The sequence below is a fragment of the Lynx rufus genome, unplaced genomic scaffold, assembly GCF_022079265.1.
Source record: "Lynx rufus isolate CCGP_SWC_20201006 ecotype Redwood Valley unplaced genomic scaffold, mLynRuf1.p SCAF_16, whole genome shotgun sequence".
Classification (NCBI taxonomy): Eukaryota; Metazoa; Chordata; class Mammalia; order Carnivora; family Felidae; genus Lynx; species Lynx rufus.
Genome location: NW_025814830.1, coordinates 8,910,913 through 8,933,680, shown reverse-complemented (window position 1 = coordinate 8,933,680; position 22,768 = coordinate 8,910,913). Strand labels below are relative to the sequence as shown.

General features: G+C 50.4%; 3 protein-coding genes across 7 annotated transcripts in view; 1 reads left to right on the top strand and 2 right to left on the bottom strand.

Moving 5' to 3' along the window:
- Window positions 1–532: 532 nt before the first annotated feature.
- Window positions 533–11,105, bottom strand: DMRTC2 (DMRT like family C2). Of its 4 annotated transcripts, XR_006961818.1 has the most exons (10): window positions 9,790–9,878; window positions 4,613–4,840; window positions 4,369–4,526; window positions 4,017–4,093; window positions 3,558–3,741; window positions 3,290–3,416; window positions 2,459–2,519; window positions 2,129–2,303; window positions 1,327–1,466; window positions 1,002–1,093 (listed from the first exon to the last, which is right to left on the bottom strand). XR_006961818.1 is itself a non-coding variant. In XM_047077943.1 (9 exons), the coding sequence occupies exons 2-9, from the start codon at window positions 4,834–4,836 to the stop codon at window positions 981–983; spliced, it is 1,119 nt and encodes a 372-aa protein (XP_046933899.1). In that variant the 5' UTR covers window positions 4,837–4,840; window positions 10,970–11,105; the 3' UTR covers window positions 533–980. The 4 variants fall into 4 exon arrangements, 3 of the variants coding, with proteins under 3 accessions (XP_046933899.1, XP_046933898.1, XP_046933900.1); XM_047077943.1 differs by lacking the exons at window positions 1,327–1,466; window positions 9,790–9,878 and adding an exon at window positions 10,970–11,105 and having other exon boundaries at window positions 533–1,093; XM_047077942.1 differs by lacking the exon at window positions 1,327–1,466 and having other exon boundaries at window positions 533–1,093.
- LYPD4 (LY6/PLAUR domain containing 4) lies at window positions 10,141–11,727 on the top strand. Of its 2 annotated transcripts, XM_047077945.1 has the most exons (4): window positions 10,141–10,225; window positions 10,423–10,572; window positions 10,899–11,225; window positions 11,463–11,727. In XM_047077945.1, exons 1-4 carry the CDS (start codon window positions 10,159–10,161, stop codon window positions 11,663–11,665), a joined length of 747 nt encoding a protein of 248 aa, XP_046933901.1. In that variant the 5' UTR covers window positions 10,141–10,158; the 3' UTR covers window positions 11,666–11,727. The 2 variants fall into 2 exon arrangements, with proteins under 2 accessions (XP_046933901.1, XP_046933902.1); XM_047077946.1 differs by lacking the exon at window positions 10,423–10,572 and having other exon boundaries at window positions 10,143–10,225.
- Window positions 11,728–18,947: 7,220 nt separating this feature from the next.
- LOC124511729 (carcinoembryonic antigen-related cell adhesion molecule 1-like) overlaps window positions 18,948–22,768 on the bottom strand; it is a 30,054-nt gene continuing 26,233 nt past the window's right edge. The window contains exons 15-19 of the mRNA XM_047079099.1: window positions 21,398–21,518; window positions 20,374–20,426; window positions 20,047–20,078; window positions 19,578–19,619; window positions 18,948–19,319 (exon numbers count right to left, since the gene is read on the bottom strand). Coding sequence (XP_046935055.1) covers window positions 19,254–19,319; window positions 19,578–19,619; window positions 20,047–20,078; window positions 20,374–20,426; window positions 21,398–21,518 — 314 coding nt within the window. The 3' untranslated portion in view covers window positions 18,948–19,253. The remainder of the gene's footprint in view (window positions 19,320–19,577; window positions 19,620–20,046; window positions 20,079–20,373; window positions 20,427–21,397; window positions 21,519–22,768) is intronic.

Below are 22,768 nucleotides of genomic sequence, written 5' to 3'. Positions count from 1 at the left end.
CTAGGGCTCATCTAGCTTTCTGTACTCACTTAAATTAAAAAAAAATTTTTTTTTGAGAGAGAAAAGCAGCATGAGCGGGGGAGGGGCAGGGAGAGGGAGACACAGAATCCGAAGCAGGCTCCAGGCTCTGAGCTGTCAGCCCAGAGCCTGACGCGAGGCTTGAACTCACAAACCATGGATCATGACCTGAGCTGAAGTTGGACACTTAACTTACTGAGCCACCCAAGCACCCCTCTTTACTCATTTAAGTGATGGGCTTGGCCTCGTATGCATTTCAATTTTTAGCCCTCTGGACAGCTGGAAAGTGTCTATGCCCGGCACAGGGCAGACACTTAATTGTTGAGTCACTGAATCTCCCATCTCCCTCTACCAATCTGTCTTATCAAGCTACAATAAGAAATCCAAGTTTGTATTTATTTATGGTAGTTACTGGATAACTATTTTCAATTTGAAAAGTGAACTGAACAAGTCCTTTATGTCAATCAGAATAGACTAGGTTAGGCTTTGGCAACAAACACTCCCTAAGTCTCAGTGGCTTAAAACAACAAAGGTTTATTTTTCGGTTACTCACCCAAACGTAGACACAAAATGAAAATACCCTCCTGTTTTTGCACGCGTGGAGACAGACATAAGTGCACAAGTACGTACAGAATCACATGTCAAATATTCTGGAACATGAACTCATGCAAAAACCTATTTAGATACTTGTTAGCTTAAATTGCGTAACTCTCACTTTGTTGGGTATTTAAAAAGGTCCCCGGACCCAAGTGGGTAAGAGGATATCTACTTTCAGTCAAGGAAATACCCACACTACAAAAGGAACCAAAAGCTAACAACGCACAATAAAGCTTAAAAAAAAAAAAAAGCCGGAAGCTTGCACTATATTATATTCCATGCATAAATCCAGAGGCAAAATACCAAATATGCAGTGACTGCAGGCTCTTGCCCCTTGCTCAAGTGAGGTCTCAACCTCTGGGCTTCTAGCTTAGGAGGGAGATGGAGCCCAGATGCCCAATATGCAGAGCTACGGAGGGGGCTGGGCTGGGGCGGAGAGAGGGGCCAACAGGCTGGAATCCTCTTCCTCCAGCAGGAGCTATAAGCAAGAAGGAAGGGGGTGGGACTAAGTCACACCCATTTCCTTTCCCAGCAATCCCCTCTTTCTACCCCACCCAATCCAGGCCTCATCCTTGTTCACCTGGCTCATAGCAAACACTTCCTCCTCCCCGATTTTCCCACCTTGTCTCTCAATCCCTCCATCAAGCCCCCAGACTTGTCTTTCAAAGCTCAGGGTATCTAAATATGTCCCTGCCTAGCTCAGAAACATACCCTGGCTCCCCTTCATGCACAGTGGCTGCTCTAGATGCCTAAGTCTGGCATGCCACACCTCCATGATCAGAAGTCTCTCCAGCTTCATCTCCTTCATTCCAGCAGTTCTTCCATGCAGGTTTCCTCACTCGTACCCATGCCTAATTCAACATTTTGGACAGGAAGATCTTCAGCCTTCCCTCTCTGTCCCCGTAAGTCTCATTCCTCAAGATTTTTCTAGTTCTTTCCAGGTTTGTCACTGATTTTAAGTTTTATTTATTTAAGTGATCTCTATACCCAACATGGGGCTTGAACTCATGACCCCGAGATCAAGAGTCGGACGCTCTACCAACTGAGCCATCTGCTCTGTCACTGAGCTTTGTGAAGGCATCCAGTTTCCCCAAGTAAAACGGAAGCTCCTTGAAGGCAGTTATCGGATCTCCTTCCACGCCAGACCCTTGTTACTTCTTCAGCCCTCTCGAGACAACAGCAGGCAGCATAGGTCTAGAGAGCGAGCCTTGGGCTGAAGTCTGCCACTGTCTTGCCGCATGCCCTTGGGCAAGTCCCTGCCTCTCTCAGGGCCTCATTTTCCTTGACATCAGGGCACTGGACATTTGCTTTTGAGCACGAAACTAAGAAAACTAATCCACTGAACAACTCTCAACTGCAATTCCAGAAGCTAGGTTGAGAAGCTTGGGGCCTGAGTCTGAAGATGTTCAACCTGCTGACCCCCCCTGATCTCCTTGGTTAGTCCCTACTTAATTCTGGTACCTCCATTTCCCAATATCTCTATCCCATCGTCTCCTTTCAGGGAACAGGTTACCTGGTGGGCCACGGGGGTGGAGCAGGGAGATCCAGGCAGGGTTGGGAGGAACAGAAGAGGTCAGGCGGGAAGCCTGGGAAGAATCTTTCAGACCCACAAGAGCCTCAGCTGCCTCCCGCTGCAGCTGCCGCTCTGAGGGGGCAGAGGTCCAGGCTAGGCGAGAGGCTGCAGGCGCCTGCAAAAGAAAGGGAGAGAAACAGACTGGGAACCCCCACTTCTGCGCACCCTCCAAGTGCTCTCTCAGCCCCTGGTTACTTCACTATCCCCTGTGTTCCCTTCCCCTGGCTCAACTTCCTCCCAGGGTCCTGGATCCCACTGTGGTCCCAGGACCTGTGGCTGCAGCAGAAGAGGGTCTGGGGTGCCACAGGGCTGGAGTATCAGAGTCGAGCATCTAGAAAGAAGAAGAGAAGATGCCAAGGGGATTAAACACATGGACAGACATGTACACATGGGAGAAAGGGCAGGATTTTGCCATATGCTGATCTGAGAGTCTGAGTGCCTGGTGGGTCATTAGGCTTTGTGGACTTGGGCAAGTCCTTTCCCCTGGCTTGGCCTGCTTTGTTTTCTATGAAATGGAAATATCTGCCAGCTTCTTTCCTCCAGCGCTACTGTGCCGATTATGGGAAATCATTGATGTCAGTTTTTAAAAACATACCAAACGTTGGGAGGGACTGGGATGACTGTTCCTGCCCTACCAGAGTCTAGTTTCCCTCCCCAATCCCCATGGAACTTGAGGAACAGGTTGGGACCCCTTGAAGAAGCCTTCCCTAATGGTCTCTGGCCTCTATCTTAGGCCTCTGAGGCTCTCACCATCATGCCCACCCCCATTTCAGTGGGCAATTCGACTCCATCTTATCTGTTTAAGAGGATTTAATAGCCCCTATTTGTCCAAGGCCAGGGCTTGTGCTAGGTACATTCCATACATTATCACTAATGCTCATGACAACCCACAAAGAAAATAATTGTGTCTCCAACTTCCTGATAGAAAACCAGGTTCAGGGAGAGTAAAGATACTTGTACAAAGGTTCATAGTAAGGCAATGGCAGAGCTAGGAGAGCTCCTCTTCACAAGGTCTAAGACCTTATCTTCTATATCATCTGCTGTGATGTCAAGAACAGGGTCAGGCATATGATAAACGCGTGTTCTTCCCTCCCTACTCACGTGCGGGGCAAGGCAGAGGGCCCTTGGGATTCTCTGGAAAGAGGAGCCATCAGTATCGGGCAAGATCCTGGGCAGGTTGGGCGGGGTCCATGAGTGGGCAGCCGGAGGGAAGTGCCAGGGTCAAAGTCTAATGAGGGTAAGAGAATGCAGGAGGGTACAGGGGTTAAAGGTCATGGCTCCTATCTTCCTTCCTACCCTGTCCTCTTCTCTTTCTGATACAGTGGTACAATGGCATTTAAACATCTGTTGAATGTTGAATTCGTCTTACCAGAAAAGGGATGCAGAGGGACAGTAGGTTCTTGGTATAGCAAGCGGTACACCACTGGGGGTGGCATGGAAAGGCCTGGAGGAAGCCAGTGTCCAGGAGCCCAAGGGCCTGGGGGCATTGGAGTCCAGGACAAAGGCAAGGCTTCTGGGGGATGGCTGAGCAGCAGAGGCCCCTGGGAGTTATCCTGCAAGGGCAGAGAGCACAGGTTGGATTCAGGTACAAGCCTGGGAAAGAATGAGTATGTTCTAGGATGGGGGCAGGACCTCAAAACTTTAGACTTGGAGGGCTGTAAAATCCCACTCTCTCATTTTTTGCCCACAGAAGAGAAGTGATTTGCCCGGAGATCATATTACAAGTCAGGGCTAAATCTAGAACCCAAGTGTTGAGGGCACAGAGGAAAGGGCCTGGGCAGGGGCTAGTGTAGGAGTCACTCCCCCCCACGGCCCAGGTTCTCCTTACCTTCCCAGGGGGTGTCAGTGCCAGTGGGACTGCCCCATGGGGCGTCTGAGGCTGGGGTGCTATGTTCTCCTTTCCAGCTATAAAGGACCAGGGGGAGTTTTGATGAGCCCCTTTTTCCTGACCCCCATCCCACTCCAACTGCAAACTGAGTTTTTATCTCCCCATGACCCTCTCTGTGACCCTTTTCTATCCACAGATCTCACTACATACTCCCAATGATCACATTTTAAAGTTGGAGAGACTGAGGCCCAGAGAGTAGAAACGCTTTGCCCAAGGTCACACACTAATCCAATGGCAGGTCTGGGACTGTTTTCCACCCCAAACCCTGCCCCATCCCTGGCCAGACACTCACAGGGGACCCCTGGTCGAGTGGCTCCCTTCTTGGCATGGCTAGGAGCTTTGGGAGGGGCCGCCCCTCTCCTCATGAGTCCCTGAGCCAGGTGCCTCTTTAGCTGTGCCTCCTGTTGCCTACGCAAGGCCACCTGGGCAGCCATGACCCTTCGGCGCTCCCTAAAATGGGGGGTGAGAGTCAAAAGTTAGCCTCCCTTTAGATGAGGCCCATCATCTTCCCTTCCCTGGATCTCCTTCATACTTACAAGATGAGGACACATTTGTGACACTCGCAAGTCTGAAAGAGGCACAGGCGCTTGTGGCCCTTGAGGTGCGCAGTGACGCCGTGGTTTCGGCAGCGGGCGCAGGTTGGAGAGCGACTGACAGCTCTCCTGGGGATAAGCTCTGTGCCCGGGAGGGCTCTGGGCTCATCCCCAGTGGCAGAGTCTGCGGCGCAGTGGTGGGCAGCAGGCACTTCCTTGGCTTCCATGGATCTAGAGGCAGGACTGGAAGGTCAGGGTGGCCACATGGGCCCTCTCCGACCAGCCCTCCTGCCCCTGGGAGGCCACACCTGAAGGGGTTTCCATTGCTACCCGTCTGTGGACTCAGCTTTCACCTTGCTTCCTCCCTGGCTTTCTCCCTTCTTCACCCACTGCCTTCCTCGAGCATCCTCCTTCCCAGAAGGCTCACCGTCTTGCCAGGCGCCCCTCTTCTCACTCCCTTCTTACATATTCCTTCAACGCAAACGGTACTCTATGCTGCTCGCCTGTGCTTTCCCCGCACCCAAGTCCCACGTTCATTCTCATTCACGGCCCCTTCTCTCCCCTCCCTCCACCCCCAGGGATTCTATACCCCCTTCCCCCCACTGCCCCGATCCGATGATGTTTCCTGCCATCATCTTTGGCAACTATCATCCTTCCCTCGTGCATTTATCCAGTTCCTGTAAATGTTTGTGCTCCCCGTTCAATTCTCAGCCTCACGTATGTCCTGCGAGGCAACGTTCGCCTTGCCCCCCTTTTACATCAGAATACTCTCTTGATCCCACCCCACCCCGCGATTACTTTCTTCTTAGAGATTCCTCGCGCCCCCCCCCCCCCCCCGCTTTCAGGAATGATTGTCATCCACTCCACAAACGTTTACTGAGCCCCTTCCAGGTGCCAGGCCCCGATCTCGGTCGCAGGCCCCCTCCTCCCGGCACGGAGTCCCCTCTTGCACCCACAGGCGTCCAAAGTCGGACGCCAACCCTGTGATCGCTGCCCCGGCGCTTGGGGCGCCTTTGCCCGTTCCCAGCAACCGGACCTCATGGACCGCCCCCCCCCCCCCAGCGCACCTCCCCGCATGCACCACCGCCTCGAGCGCCTGCTGCCCGCGTGCACCCCCTTTCAGAAGCTGGGCCTTCGGCCTGTCCTCGCTCCAGGGTCCCAGGGAGAGGGCACGGGGAGCACGCCGAGGGGCCCCGTGAGGTGGGGGAGGGGAGGAGAGGGGAGCGAGGAGCGCGAGGGGGAGGCGGGGGAGGGGGCCCAGCGCCAGAGACAGGGTGGAGAAGGGGCAGGGAGGGGCGGGGTCGTGTTCGCGTCCTCGCCCCGCGGTTACCACAGCCTCGAGCGAGCGAGCAAAGTCGGACTCAGTCAGGAGGACGCGAAAGGACGCGGTGAGGAAGCGGCGTGAGGAACGGCTGCGCTCGCGCCGGTTTTCCTGCCCCTTCTCACAAGGACCAATGAGCGTCAAGCGTCGCCTCACGCCACCGAGGCAAGCGACCAGTGCGCTTCAAGATCCTGCACTGACGGCCCGCCCCTTACCTCCAGGCCTCTTCTCCTCGCGCCAGACTGTGAGGCCAGCCAATAGCGCGTCGAGTTGAGTCTCGGCACACCCCCCCCCCCCCAATTCCCCCGCCCCTTGTGGCTTGCCTTCCCGGATTGTTATTCCCCCTTTCGGAGAGGTGGCCAATGGGGCGTCGAGTACTGCTCCCAGGATGAGGCTGGCCCTGCCCCCCAAGAAACGGCTATCTGGGTCCCACTCCCAGGCGTTGACTGGGACCTGCCTGCGCTTGCGCAGTCTCACCCTTTGGGCTGCACAGTGCGGCCTTCCTTTTGGCGTTCCTGGCTTCGACGGGGCGTTTCCTCTTCGCTGTGTGGACGCTCGTGTTTCTTTCACTTTTCTCCCTGTGCCCCAACTCCCGATCTACCCTTCTCTTTTTTATGTGTTCCCACTCCTGTCATTTTCCCGCTTCCTTCCCTTATCCCACCCCTTTCTGTGTCTCTCTTACCGTCCGTTTCGGTGTTGATTTTCCTAACTCCTATTTTCCCCATTCTCTTGGAGTTTCTCTCTGCCTGTCTGTCCTGCTGATTTTCGGGCCCCCTTCCTCCACGTTCTTAATTTCCAAATAGCCTGGCCCAGTTCCCCACCCCCACCTCCCCCGCCCGTCCTTCGCTTTCTTTCTGAGACGCCCACTGTAGTTTTTCTGTCTTCATAGACATAGACACCCTCTCCACCCCCCCCCCCCCCCCGCCGTGTGCATCTCGCTCCCTGATTTCACCAGAATTCATCAGTTTCATCTGGGCTCCACTCTGTAATCATCGCCTGCCTTCTCGGTGTGTCTCACAATTTCCCTCCCACCCTCTGTTTTGTCCCCTTCTCGCTGCGCATCCCGCCCTGTCTCCTTCCCCTCCCACCCCCTCACCCCCCCCCGCCCCCAGAACCACATCTTTGTGCCCCAGGCCTCATTTTCCTGCCTCTCCTCTTGTGCTTTCTCTGCTGCACCTCTTGACTCCCTTGCATGGTTCCAGTCCATCAGTTTACCCTTCCTCCTCTGCATGGTTTCTCTTTTGTAGGGATAGTATCTCCTCTGGCTACCTCTCTATCCTCTCCATCCTTTTTCCCTGAGGATTTCATTCCACTCTTTTTTGAGTGTGTCTCCACCTGTGCTCAGATTTTTGGGTCCTGTCGTTTTGCATTCCAGGCTGGTGTGTGCCATCTTTTCTGATTGGCCCAACCCCTGTGTGTGCTCCTTCATCAGCCTTCATTGCCCCTTCCTGTGTTCCATCTTTTCTGTGAGTCTTAGTCCCTTTGTTTGCCACAGACTCCTGTGTTACAGAGCCTGTGTGCCAGGCATTCTGGACAGAAAAGGGTTGCTGATGTGACCTCTAGCTGGACTGCTATGCAGGGGAGCCGTACTAGACAAAGTTGCAAAGATTGTTTGGGGCCAGTCTGGGGTGGGGAATGTGGGGTGCGGGAGGCTTGAATGCCAGCTAGTGAGGTTGGCCTTGTTCCTTTAGATAGTGGAGAGACAGGGAAAGACCGGGGAATGGACATTTATGGAAAGCTTAGTTCTTGCCTGGCACTTTATGTTAATAATCTTACTAATTTTCAATAGTACCTTATGAGAGGTATTATTAATCCAGTTTATGGATGAGTTCAACAACTTGCGCAAGATTGCACAGCTAGTCAGTGCAGGGGTAAAGATTCTAACCTTGCTCTACCTTTGAGTCCAAAGCCTATGAACTTTGTACCACCTACATTGTTTTCATTAGTTTTTCCAGTAATCATCATTCTCCACTTTCATCCCCTAACCCTCTTGTGGGCTCTCACTTCAGGTGGCTACTGGGTATCTTTTGGTTCATGTGTGTGCTTGCAATATGTGCAGTGTCTTATGTGCACGTGTTTTTTAAAGTGTGTGTGTGTATGTATGTATGTATGTATGTAGTTTCTACACCCATTGTGGGGCTCGAATTCACAACCCCGAGATCGAGTTGCATGCTCTCCTTTTCTAACTGGGCCAGCCAATGCCCCTCTGCATGTGGTTTTAACTTACGCAAGCGATATTGTGATATTATGTAAGATAATCAGCACTGTGCTTTTTTGATCCATCCACGTGCATATTATGTGTACATCTCATCAGTTTCTTTTAATTGCTGCATGATATTCCACGGTTGGCATCCCCTGCAGGTTGCGTGTTCACTAAGTCTCAGGGAGGGATGCCCACAGTGCTCTCGACTCACCATCTCCCTGATAATGTTGCATCCTTGTATACATTCCTTTGTGGATGAAGGTGGAGCTCTTTATTACGTCATACCTAGGATATAGTCGTAATGGGTATTTGTAAACCTAATTTGACTCAGTATTGCCAGACTCCTCCCCACAACACTGCTTTGGGGCTGAAGCATCGATCAGAACTTTCAACTCCTTTATTCCTCACGGTCCAGAAGAAGGTCCTGTCCCCCTCCCAACGACCCCACGAGCAGCAGTACACAAAAGTCCCTGCATCCCCACATTGCTGCCAACACTTAATCTTCTTCCGGCTTTCCGGTTCTTTGCCAGCCTGATAGATGTACAGTTTGATAGACTGCATTTCTCTGGTTATTGTTAAGCTCGGGTGTCTTCACGTATTTCTTAGCCTCTCTGGTTTGCTCTTCTGAGAATTGTCTCTTCCTATGCTTGGCCCATATTCCTACTGGGGTTACTCTCTTTTTCTTTTCAATTTGCCAGAGATCCTTGGCCATTTTCATTGCTTTAAGGCATTGCGTATACTCTTCATATGCCAATCTTGACATTTCATATTATTTTAGAAATTAATCCACTTCCTCTGGGTGTTCTAAAGATTTTATTTTTTTTTAAGTCATCTCTCTACCCAGCGTGGGGCTCGAACTCACAATCCCAATGACGAGAGTCATGTGATCTACCGACTGAGCCAGCCAGGCACTCCGACTTCATCTCGGTTTTCAAATTTATAAATGTAGAGTTCTTAATGATACTTTTATTTTTTAAAAACATCCTGTCTGTTACTTCCTATTTTTCATTTTGTATTTTATTTGCATTGTCTTTTTTTCTCCTAATTAGATTTGCTGGAGAATTATCTTGTGGATCTTGTCAAAGAATGTTAGTTTCCTGCAATAATGTTTATTGTTGCTGCTGTTTTCTAATTCACTGGTTTCTGCCGTTATCTTAATTTCTATCCTTTTTTTTGTGGGGGGGGGAGCAGGGGATGCTTTGTTGCTCCTTATACAACTTCTTAAGTTAACTCATGATCATATTTTTTAACGATCCTGTTTCCTGATAAAGGTATTGAAACTATAAATTCACTTCTAAATACTGCTTCAATTGTGTCCCAAATTTTGACTTGTAGTTGAAAAAAAAAAAAAAAACCCAGTTGATTTTGAAATGATTATTGGCTCACAAGAAGTTGCAAAAGTTGTAAACCCGTAAATGCTTCCTCTCACTTCCCCACAGGGACATCTTCTAGAACTGTAGGATGCAAACGTGAAATTGACATTGGTATAACACTCTTAACTAGACTGTAGACCTGATTAGGTTTCACCAGGTTTTACATGCACGTGTGTGTGTGTGATATGTACTAGGTTCATTATTACTCACTCCTGAATACTGATAAATATCCTTTTCAAACCCAAATCTATTTAGTGGTATTTCAGTGAGCTTTCGTACACACCTTTGCTGTTCTGGTCTCACTGTCTCCGGCTGGAGAGCAGCCTGTGTACGGTGACTCTGATTAAGTCAGCATCTTTGCTCAGCCTCCAATGGGAGGACCTAAGCAGGGGAGAGATAACTTGAGAAGCTAATGTGGTGGGTTCGGGGCAGGTTGGAGGGGAGACTATGGAGATGGGAAGACCTGTGTCCCTGAAGGTCTCAGGGGGCCTATGTCACAAAAACTGACAATCAACTTTCTGCTCTCGAAACAGTGACCCAGAGGCAAGTGAACAGAGGATTCAGAAGCTAACTAGAACTGACCTTGATTGATACCTGGATTGAAATTGGTTCCAGATTGACCTCTAGCATCCGGAGACCCAGACCCAGGACCATGGGACCCCAGCACTTGAGCCCTGTGCATCTGCTCTGCCTCCTAGGGGCCATCTCCACTCTGCCTCGTATGTCCTGCAGGGCTAGATGCTTTGGAGGCCCCCAGAGGGTGGGGGGCTGGATTCACATAACTAGGGGACGGAGGGCAGGATATCTGGGTTCCTCGGGGGGACAGGATCTGTGGAGGCTGAGTTCTTGGTTGGCAGTTTGGGGGCTGAGAAAGCAACGTGCGTGGCACACGACTGGAAGGACATTCTCTCCTTAGGGGCTGGGGCTCTTTTGTGCTACGAAGCAACATCCTCGCTCTTCAGAGCTGTTTCTCTCCATAACTGGAAATGGCTTCTGATGAGGAGCATGGTGTGTAAGCTGAGTGAGGGCTGTGAGGAGACGCTGGTATTCATCGAGACAGCTGAAGGGAAGTGGCTCTGGGCTCCAGCGGGGTGTGGTGTGGGCTGGATAAGAGGGCAGGAAGGAGGTGGGCAGATCCCAGGAGGAGAGGGGCAATCTGGGAGAGGAGAAAAGGAAGGGACACAGGGGAGAGAGGAGCAGAGGGGCTCCTGTGGGGAGGGTGGGTTGAGGAGACACAGATGGAGACCCCGAGACCTGAGCCCCGTGCGGCTGAACACCTCAGCACAGCTGGTGATGGGACAGAATGAGCCAGAAGAGCGGGGTGCAGGGTGGGAGGGGGATCTCTGGGTGCGACCAACGACACTGATCAGAGCTCTCTAATCTGCTCCTCAGGGTCCAGAAGGGGAGTTGTGGGTTTTAAGGGCTGCAGCCCAGCCTCCTCTTACCCCCAGCAAGTCTCTTACCTCGTTTCACCGCCTGGGCTGTCCGTTGCCTCCTACAGCCGCGTCTGCCGGTCATATCTCTGCAACAACCTCACCAGCTTGGATCCTTTTGTGAAACTCAAGGCCAACGCTCCGAGGTCTACAGCATTTTCTTCCCATGGTTGCCCAACCTGTGTGGGCGAACACTCTAAGGGCTGCCTCCCAAGTTTTGTCACCACTGATTCTTGCCCCTATGACGCCTCTCAGTGCTACAGTTCCACCTTAAAATTTCAGGCAGGTGAGAGAAGGGAAACTTGCGTTAGTGCCTTCTCATCTCTCAGAGGGGCTGGAGGACTGAGAGGGGGTTGGGGCTGTGGGGAGCAGGCACGTGAATTCCAAGAGGGAAGGAATACGGTGCCTGGTACCCAAGTTTTTGGTGGAAGAACGGGTGTTCTGGTTGGTGAGGCGTGTCTGGAAGGAGGGGTGGGACACTTGCATCTTGAAAGTGTCCCTAACTGCTCTGTCTTCCTCACAGGGCTCCTCAATACCACCTTCCTCCTCATGGGCTGTGCTCGTGGACATCACAAACTTTTAGCAGATTTTCACCATATTGGGAGCATCAGAGTGACCGAGGTCCTCAACGTCTTAGAGAAGGCCCAGATTGCTGGCGTAGAGCCCTCCAGTCGGGGTCCTGCTTGGGGCATCCTCTCAGGGCTTCTGCTTGCCTTCAGGGACTGACAGTCTGGCTGGACTGGACAACCCCCTTCCCATAACCCAGTAAAGTCACAGAGTTGCCTTTCTGCTTTGTTCTGTGGTCCATGAGGGTTGTGGAGACATGGGAGGTGTGGGGGGGGAGGGGCACGTGGTGGGCAAGTGTGCACGGTGAAGTGAGCAGGGGATGGGTGGGGGTGGGGAGCATCACTGCCAAAGTGACCATGTCATGCCCAGCAGCCAGAGAGAGAGAGGACATGAGCGGGGAAGGGGCAGAGAGAGGAAGATACAGAATCCAAAGAAGGCTCCAGGCTCTGAGCGGTCAGCACAGAGCCCGATGCGGGGCTCGAACCCACGAACGGCAGGAACATGACCCGAGCCAAAGTCGGACGCTTAACCGACAGCCGCTCAGGCCCTCCCCAAGTTTACTTTTTTAAGTTTGCCTTTTTAGTAATCTCTACGTCCAAAGTGGGGCTTGAACTCATAACCCTGAGATCAAGAGTCTCACACTCCAATGACTGAACCAGACAGGCACCCCCATATTTCCAATATTCCAGTGTATGCTTTTGTTCTTCCGTTTTTACTGGTGTATCACCTCCTACTGTATCACCATGCGTTTGTCGTCAATCATCCTTGGGTTCCTGTCTCCCTCCCCTGCGGTGTTTTGATCCAGCAGTGGCTGCTTATGGATATTCTTTTACATGCCCCCTTATGCTTATGCGTAGGGGTTTTTCCTGGGTACACACCCAGGAGCGGTATGGCTGGGCTGTAAGGTCTGTTCAGCTTTAGGGGCCAATGCCAAATTGTTTTCCAAAGTGGTGGTAGCAGTTATACATTACTAGTGACAAAGTAAAGAATTCTTTTTGATCCGCATCCCTCCGACTTTCCTGACTTTTTAATTCTTGCCAGTCTGGCGGCTGTAAAATGGCATCTCCCTGCAGTCTGAATTTGTGTCTCCCCGAATACTCAGCAGGCTGGGCTTCCTTTCATGGGTGTATTGGCTGTGCTGCTTTTGTAAAATGCCTATTTTATGGGGTTTTTTTTTTTTGGTCTGTTTTTCTATAGGGTTATTTATCTTTTTCTTTTTTTTAAAAATGTTTATTCATTTTTGAGAGACAGACAGAGTGCGAGTGGGGGAGAGGCAGAGAGAGAGAGGGAGACACAGAATCTGAAGCAGGCTCCAGGCTCCGAGCTGTCAGCACAGAGCCCGACGCGTGGCTCGAACTCACGAATTGTGAGATCATGACCTGAGCTGAAGTTGGTTGCCCAACCACTGAGCCACCCAGGTGCCCCTTTATCTTTTTCTTAAATTTCGTTTTTTAAGTCTATTTATTTTGAGAGAGAGAGAGAGAGAGCAGGGGAGGGGCAGAGAGACAGGGAGAGTGAGAATCCCAGGAAGGCTCCGTGTTGTCAGCACAGAACACGATGTGGGGCTCGAACTCATGAACCATGAGATCATGACTTGAACCAAAACCAAGAGTCGGACACTTAACTGAGCCACGCAGGTGCCCTTATCTTTTTCTCATTGATATATAGGAGTTCCTTATGTATGCTTATATATTAAGTGCTAATAGTCTGTCAGTTGGATGATTTGTCTTCATTTCTTATGGTATCTTTTCAAGAAGAGAGTTTCAATGTTGAATTTCTCAGTCTTCCAGTTTTACGGTTAAATCTTCTCGTGCCTTGCTTAAGAGATACTCTCTTTTCTCCAAAAAGTTAAGTTTGGCTTTCCATATTTCAGTTCTTTTTTTTTTTTTTAAGAAGACGGAAATCATACCAACTATATTTGCCAACCACGATGGCACAAAGCTAGAGATCAACAATAAAACAAAGCTGGGGGGCGCCTGGGTGGCTCAGCCAGTTAAGTGTCCAACTTCGGCTCAGGCTCATCTCACCGTTTCTGAGTTTGCGTCCTGCATTGGGCTCTCTGCTCCCACTGCAGAGTCTGCTTCAGATCCTCTGTCTCTCTCTCTCTCTGCCCTTCCCCTGCTCTCAAAAGTAAATAAATATTGAAAAAAAAACATAGCTGAAAAATCTACAATGTAAATATTAAATATTTAATATGTAAATACCAAGCAACACACAACGGCACAGCCAACGGGCCGAACAAGAAATCAAGCGGCAAGTCAAAGCATGTCTCAAAAGGAAAGAAGAAGAAAAGACAATATTCCATTCACATTTAGATTCTTAATCGATTTAGAATTGATTTTTGTGCTCCTTTGAGTAGGAATCTACTTTCATTTTTAAAAATATGGGTAACTAATTGCTCCTCCTCCTTTATGAAATAATTCTACCTTTCCTCATTTATCTGCACCAGCATCTTGGTTGTATATCAGAGTTCCACATCTGCATGGGTCTGTTTCTGGGCTCCCTGTTTTTTCCAGGGATCAATTTATCTACTCCTGTGCCAGCCCTACACTGTCTTAATTTTTATAACTTTTTACTAAATCTTTCCACCTGAGAACGCAAGTCATTTCCCCCTTATACTTGTTCATCTTCAGGAGAATCTTGGCTTTCCATATAAACTTAGGTTCAGCTTGTAAGTTCCATAAAAACCCTGTTGGGATTTTGGTTTGAACTTCATTGAATAATAGCCAATTTAGGAGATGCTTTATGTACTTATGAAGCTGACCCTTTCTATCCATGAACATGTGACATCTTTCCATTTAAGTCTTCCCTAATATTTTTCGGTAAAGTTTTTTTTTTTAATTTTATGCATAAGAGTCTGCACATCTTTTGTTAATTTATTCCAAAATGATCTACAGTGTTTGTTACTATAAATGGTTTCTTTTCATTTTTTATTATTTTTTTAAAGTTTATTTTTGAGAGCGAGAAAGCGAGAGAGCAGGGGAGGGGCAGAGAGAGGGAGAGAGAGAATCCCAGGCAGGCTCTACACCATTAGTGCCCCCCACTGGGCTCGATCTCAGGAACAGAGAGATAATGACCTGAACTGAGATCAAGAGTCCAACGCTCAACGGACTGAGCCCCCAAGGCACTCCGATGGTGAGCCACCTGTGTGGCTCAGTTGGTTAAGCGTCTGAGTCTTGCTTTTGTCTCAAGTCATGATCTCTCGGTTCCTGAGATGGAGCCCTGCATGGGGCTCTGTGCTGACTGTGAGAGACCTGCTTGGGATTCTCTCTCTCCCTCTCTCTCTCTCTCTCTGCCCCTCCCCTGTTCTCTTGCCCTCTCTGTCTCCCTCTCCAAATAAATAAATAAATAAATAAATAAATAAATATTTTTAAGAAAGGGAAAAAAGGACATTTTCTATTTGTTTCTAATTTTTAGAAATGCAATAAATTTTGTACACTATGTTGATCTTAAAGTCAAACATCTTGCTATACTCTGTTATTATTTCTACCAATATGTTGACAGGCTTTGGGGGCTTCTCTGTATAGACAATAATCACCTATGAGTGATTACAGTTGATCTGTGCTGTCTGGGACATCCCAGGAGGACACTGACAATGCTGGACATCTTTGAGTTGATTTTAAATGTAATTCTGCCATTTCCCTATCAACAATATTTGCTGGGGTGCCTGGGTGGCTTAGTCGGTTAAGCCTCTGGTTCTTGATTACGGCCCAGGTTATGATCTCATGGTTTGTGAGATCGAGCCCCACCTTCAGCTCTGTGCTGGCAGCGCGGAGCCTGCTTGGGATTCTGCCTCCCTCTCTCTGCACCTTCCCTGCTTGCTCTCTCTCTTAAAAAATAAATAGAAACTTTTTTAAAAGGCAAAAAAAAAACCACCCCACAATATTTGCTGCTTTTTGTTTGTTTACTTGCTTTTTTTTGGTAGTTCTTTAAAGTTTTTTCCCAGATTTACTGAAATATAATTGACATACAATTGACATACAACATAAGCTGTACAATGTGATGATTTGATTCATCTATGTATTGCAAAATGATTATTACCACAGCGTTAGCTAACACCTCCATCACATCACATAATTATCATTCTTTGTTGGTGGTGCGATCACTTATGATCTACCCTCTTAACAATTTCAAATATACAATACAGTATTGTTGACTAAAATCACCATGTTGTACATAAGATTCTCAGAACTTATCCAACTTATATAGTAGCCCCCCTTGTCCATGGGGAATATATTCAGGCATCTCCAGTAGATGCCTGAAACCATGATAGTACTGAGCCCTATGTATACTATGTTTTTTCCTATGCATACATACCCAAATTAAGTTTAATTTATAAATTAGGCACAGTAAGATGTATAGATGTAAATATGTGCACACGTGTACCCACACATTTTTATTATATATATATATATATATATACACACATATATATGTATATATATATATATATATATATGATTTTTTGATGAATCATTTGAAAGTTATAGATACCATAATACTTCACCCTAACTACCTCAGCCTGTATCTCATCAGAACCAGGACTTCCTCCTATACATACACAGTCCTATTATCAAGCCCCCCAAATTTAATATTAATGCAAAAATGTAAACTAATATGACATCTATATTAGTGCCCTATTACTGTTGTAACAAATTACCAGAAGCACAGTGGCTTAAAACAACACATTTGTTACCTTACAATTCTGGAGGTCGGAAGTCTGGCATGGATCTTGCTGGGCTAAAATAAATATATTGGCAGGGCCACATTCCTTTCACTGGGTTCTAGGGGTGGATCAGTTTTCTTGCCTTTACCACTTTCTGGAGTCTGCTGATAACTGCTTCACTTGTGGCCTCCTTCCATCTTCAAAGTCCAGAACAATTGACCAAGTTTTTCTCACATCAGCTCACTCTGACATTGATCCTTCTGTCTTCTTCTTTCACGTTTAAGGACTCATGACAACGTTAGGCCCATCCCAGATAATTGAGGATAGTGTCCATTTTTTTTTTAAGGGCAGCAGATTAACAACCTTAATTCCATTGGTTACATTAATTCCCCTTTGCCATGTAATGTAGTATATTTACAGGCCCCAGGAATAAGGATTTGGATATCTTTGGGAGGACATTATTCTGCTCACCATAGACTGCCCATTGAATCCCAGAGATGGATGTAGAGACAGGAAGTAGATAAGTGGTTGCCTAAGACTGTGGGCATCTGGGGAAAGAGGGCATGACTGCTAATGGCTGTAAAGTATAAAAATAGTTCACAATTGATTCTGCTGATAGTTGAACAATTCTGTGAATTATATACTAGAAACCATTGAATTGTACACTTAAAAATTTTTTTAATTTTTTAACGTTTATTTTTGAGACAGAGAGAGACAGAGCATGAACGGGGGAGGGTCAGAGACGGAGGGAGACACAGAAGCTGAAACAGGCTCCAGGTTCTGAGCTGTCAGCACAGAGCCTGACGCGGGGCTTGAACTCTTGGACTGTGAGACCATGACCCGAGCTGAAGTCGGACGCTTAACCGACTGAGCAACCCAGGAGCCTCTATTATTACTTTTTTAAATGTTTGTATTATTTTTGAGAGAGAGAGAGAGATAGGGAGAGAGCACGGGGTAGGGGGAGAGAGAGAGGGAGACAGAGGATCTGAAGTGGGCTCCGCACTGACAGCAGAGAGCCCACGTGAGCTTGGGCTCACAAACCCTGAGATCATGATCTGAGCCGAGGTCAATCAACAGAGCCATCCAGGCGCCCCTCATTACATCTTTCTTACAAAGAATAGACATGGGCAGCTTCTTCAGCCCCAGGCTGGGACACTGTCCAAGGTGCTGATGTCCCCCAACTATGACCAGGGCTTAGTTTGAGAGAGAGAGGGAGAGAGGCAGGGAAAGAAAGACACAGAATCCAAAGCAGGCTCCAGTCTCCCTAGCTGTCAGCACAGAGTCTGACACAGGGCTGAAACTTGTGATATCATGACCTGAGCTGAACACATAACTGACTGAGCCACCCAGGCATGAGAGAGGGAGTGACAGAAGGAGGCAGGAGACGCAGAACCAGAGAGAGGTGATGTGGAAACAGGACACAGAGAGACTTCAAGATGTTGCACTGCTGGTTTTGAAGGTGAAGGAAGGGGCCACATCCATGGAAGGTGGGCAGCCTCCAACGGCACAGCGTGAAAAACAAGGAAACAGACTCTCTCCTAAGCCTCCAGAAGAGACAGCCAGGTGGGCACCTTGATTTGTGTTGACATCCACCACTAAGCTTACAATAATTTGCTAGAGCAGCAAGAGGAAACTAACAAGAGGCGTCACCCTGTCTAATCCAAGATAGTGTGCATTGCGATAGGAGCATCACAGAGCTAAAAATGACGTGATACTTTGCAGCTTGTTTTTCTTACCTCTCATCTCATGACTGAGAAACAAGTGGGTGATGGCAAACCCACCTGTGAAACGTGGGTGCGGTGCCTTGGTGCTTGGACCGCTTTTGTGTGAACAGGGCACCTTGACGCAAGCGAATCCACATGGGCACCCAACCGGGGGCCTCAGGGAAGGACTGAGAGCCGCTGGCCCAGGTGTGTGGAGGAGGTGGCAGGAGGGACAGTAGGACGAGGCCTGTGGGCCAGGTGGAAGAGAACTTTGTCCCAACACCATGGGAGCCTGGGTGAGTTAGGTGGGGGAAGCCCTCTGCCTCTGACCTGCATGCTTATTTATGGGGAGGAGGTGTGTTTCAAGATAAGATCCCGTTCAGGGAGAAAAGTGGACACTGCTGGGAGGTACTGGGCTAGACGTCATGGGCAGTGTCCGGGAAGGCTATGCTCAGAGCATGAATTCTGGGTCCCAAACCCTGGCGTTCCTCTGACAACCTGCCTTTATGTCACCCCAGCAGGAAGGACATCCCGAAGGCTGGAGAAACCTTCAGACAGGTCTCAGTGCCCTGGATCCTGGATTTGGGGACAGGGCAAGTTTATTGGTGAAGGCCACCAGTCAGGGCCACCGGGGATGGGTGAGGAGGACCAAAGGGCTCAGGACACCAAAAGGCTATGAAGGGGTCCCACCTGGGATGTGTGCCTGCCCATGGCTGCTCCTTCCAAGCTCCTCCTCGTGTGGTCATCAGAGGCCCCATGTTCTGTGCTCCTGAGAACCCCGTGCACATGTGCAAACACTGGAGGTGTCTCCAGCCTTGGTCCCTGAGCAGGGTGAGGACCGCTGAGTGCTGTCATAGTTTGGCCACAGCTCTGGTGATCTCTCCTTTTCGAGTTAACGTGGTCCCAGCATGTCAACACCCCTCGCCCCTCCTCTATCTCAGGGGACTAAGGTGGGGGCTTGGTGAACTCAGAGGGAACGTTTCCCTGTGTGACCCAGGAGAGAAGGGCCCCAGAGAGAGGTTCAGGTGAATTTCTGCTCAGAGAAATCACCATTCACCAAAAAAAGGCCAAGGAGGGGGAAGAGTCCTCTTTAATCAGATCCCCTCATGCTGTCCCTGGTGGGTCAGGGCCCGGGATACATTCCCTGGGAAACCCCACTTCCTGGGACATGGGGGCCTTTGTCCTGGCCCATCCGGGGTTCGTGGCAGCCTGTCAGGGCTTCCAGAAATCAGGAAGGCCCGGACCCTGGGTCCATGTCCCTGAATATCCTCTGGGCTTAGAGCTGGTTCTCTGGCTCAGGCGGGGGCACCTGACCCCACCCAGGGTCTGGGGTCTCAGGAAGGCCCCTGGAAGGAGTAGCTCCCAGGGGAAGGGGAAACTAAGAAGACACTTGTCCTTTGTGGTTGATCTGGCAGTAAATGTTCCTGTCAGGGTGTTGTAACTCCTGTAAAAGAAAAAGAGGCCTCTGAACCCCGCAGGCTTCCCAGAACATGTCTGGGTGACTTTCAGGTCCTGCGTCCACCTCTCTGGGAACCTGGCTGGGTGGCAGGTTTCTGCCCCAGGCCCCTCCTTCCTCCCACTAGCCCCTGTGCCCTTTTGCCCTGCTGTGTCCTAAACCTGAAAGCACAGGCAGGGCAGGCTGGGGACAGATCCTCAGCCCCCTTGGGCTTGGGGGACCTGAACATTCATTGCCCACACTCACCTGGTAGATGGGAACGGCTGTCCTCGGGCTGGGTAGGGCGCTCTGAACAGGGGGAGAGAATGGGTGTCAGTGGACAGAGGGACAGTCATTTCTCTGCGGGGGTGACCCGTTCTGCCTCTTGAGCAGCTTTCGCCAAGCCTGTTGACCCACACCCCAGACCCAGACCGGTCTCTCCTGAACTCCCTGCCCCACTCCTATTAGCCCAGGACCCCTGGCTGATGTTCCCAGTGCTCTGTCCTTGGCCAGACTCCAGGGTTCCCCTTGGGCCAGCTCAGAGTGGCAGGAGAGACTCAGGTCGGGGTGGGGAGTGGTCCTGTCCCTGAAGACGGTCCCATTCCTGGGCAGAACGGGCCCTGCCTTGTCCTGGCTACTCTGGGGGAAGCAGGGTGTGTGCTGTGCTGCTGAATTCGTTGGTTCTCTGCCTTGCGCCCGCACAACCTAGACCCCAGTGGAGAGGGGGCGGGCTTACCGGGGATGTGGAGCTGCTGACTGGACCATGACCTGGGGACAGAAACAGGAATTAGCACCCAGGGTCCACCCTCCCAGGAGGTACCGGGTCATCGGCTCTCGGAGGACCAGGGAAGGAGCACCTCCCACAGGGAGACCCACTGGTGCTGGTCTGGGAGGTGCTGAGCCGTGACCTAGATTCCATAGGTCAGGGAGTATGGCCAGTTGGGGTCCCCTGTACTGAAGCCCCAGGGACGTGGTCAGAGGCCCCAGGGTGTGACTGGCAGGAGTGGACATTGGGGGCAGGTCGAGGGGCTCCCTGTGCTGCCTGGGCTGAAGGGATACTCACCAGGGGTGCAGGCTGGGTGCCCCATCTCTCTGTGATTACGTTGGCCACTGGCCCTAGGAAAGATCAGTCTTATTCGTGAGGTGGGCAGGGAGAGGTCACAGCTCTGGTGTCAGAACAGGGGACAGGGAGGGTCCTCATTCCAAGCAGGGCTTAGAGACCCCATCTCTCCACCAGTCAATTTAGGAGGGGAAGGGCCCAGGAGAGGGATAAAAAAAGGCCTTCGGAGCACATGAATCCTCGGACCAGAGAGGAAGCCGGGCAGCGGATGGACACCTAGGAGAAAGTGTCCCGAAAAGGGATCAAGGGCCCAGGAAAGGAATCACACATGAGGGTCTGAATGACTGGAAGGGTCAAGGCGGCCAGCTGCGTGTGCAGGACGCTTGGGGAGCCCCAGGTATGTCAGATCCCTGAATGCGGTGCCCCTGCTGTGGCCAGACCCTCGAGTCCTCAGGCCAGAAGATGCTGAAGACTGACATGGGCTCGTGCTCTATCTCCATCTGCCTGGAGGAGGGGCATCGTCCCAGGACCTCTACCTGACGGGGCCCAGGGTCTGCGGTGTCACACATCAGGCGCCGTGGTTCCCGCATGTGCCACTTTGGGGGTCGACCCCACCCGTCCTGTCAGGCTCTTCCACTCTCCCTTGTGTGACCTTGGCCAGGATCACCCTCGGTCCTGAGGCTGCAAATCCCCGTCCCAGGGGACTGACAAACCACGGGAGGTACCGGTCTCCGTGCACTTAGTACCGAGCACTGCTGTAGGGTTGCCGAGCGAACCAGGACAACCCTGAGGGGCTGTTCTATGATTGTCCCTAATTTTGCACAGAGGCAGCTGTGGAGGAAGGGCCTCAGGCAGCAGCTGGTGAGGAAGGAGCCAGGTGTGATCAGAGGAGAAATCCAGGGGCAGTTGGGAGGTCTGGGACACCCAGCCCAGAATCCTGGGTCAGGACGGCGTCTGCCTGCTGGTGAGTCTGCTGGGGTGGGGGAAGGGTGGTGGACAGGATCGTGTGTGGGAAATGCCATCGTACCTTCCCGTCTTCACCCGGAGCAGGACATACCCCAGGGAGGCCACGAGTGCCACCCCAACCAGGACCCCAATTGCAATGCCAACACTGGTCCCCACAGGGAGGCCCGTGGGGCTTCTTCCATCTGAAATAAGAGGCAAAAGGGAGGAGGAATGAGTCCCAAGTCATATCTGCTGAAGTCATGAGGGGCTTGGGGGCGGGGGGAAGGGCCTGGTTAAGGAGGAAGGAAAGACTTTGAGGTCTGGGTGGTGTGTGTTATCCCTACAGCATCCCAACCCGCTTGGCTGCTGTGTCATTTAGTTTTGTTATTTATTATTGAGAGAGAGAGAGAGAGAGAGAGAGAGCAAGAAGGGGGAGGGGCATGAGAGAGCGAGAGACAGAATCCCAACCAGGGTGTCCGCTTTCAGTGCAGGCCCCAACGAGGGGCTCTAACCCACGAACCATGGGATCATCACCTGAGCTGAGATCAAGAGTTGGACGCTTGGGGCTCTTGGGTGGCTCAGTTGGTTAAGTATGTGTCTTTGGCTCAGGCCATGACCTCATGGGTCATGGGTTCTGGCCCCGCATTGGATGCTGTGCTGATAGTACGGAGCTTGCTTGGGATTCTTTCTGCCTCTCTGTCTGCATCTCCCTAACTCCATCTCTCTCTCTCTCTCTCAAAATAAATAAATAAGCTTAAAAAAACTTTAAAAAAACCCACAAGAATTGCCAGCTTAACCAACTGAGCCACCCAGGTGTCCCCTGCTGTGTCGTTTCTACTCCTCATAGTGAAACCTTGGACTTGAATCTTCATGTTGCCCTCCTCTGCCCAAAACTGTGGTCAGTGCCAACATCCTGCTTATTTTCCTCCTAAGGCCTCTCTCTCTTCCTCTCACATTATGCCTCTTCCCCCATTTCTTCTTTTCCATCACTATCGACCATTTGTCCCCTACTTGTCCACTCAATGCGAATTAGTGAAAATAACACTAGCTGACTGCTTTCGAGGTCAGCGCTGGACCAGGCACATGGAAAATACTTTGTGTTTATCTCATCTGCTGCTTCCATGAGGGGGCCAGGTGTCAACCCCACTGTGCAAATTACGGTCTGAGAGTGTCAAGGGCTTCAGTAAAGTAGTGAAGGTCACAGAACTGGACCGAGTTGAGACAACACTTAATCCCAGCTCCACGGGACGTTACGGCTAATAACAACAACGTCAATGACAAAAGAACAAGAACTGCTAAATTTGATTGAGCCTTGAACCTGTGTAGGATGCTGTCTCAGGATTTAAGATCTCATTAACCTCATAGTGACAACCCTCAGAACAGCCCTAAGAGCCAGCCGTTCTTTCCACTTTTACAGATGAGGAAACTTAGGTTCTGGAGGTTGAGTGTCTTG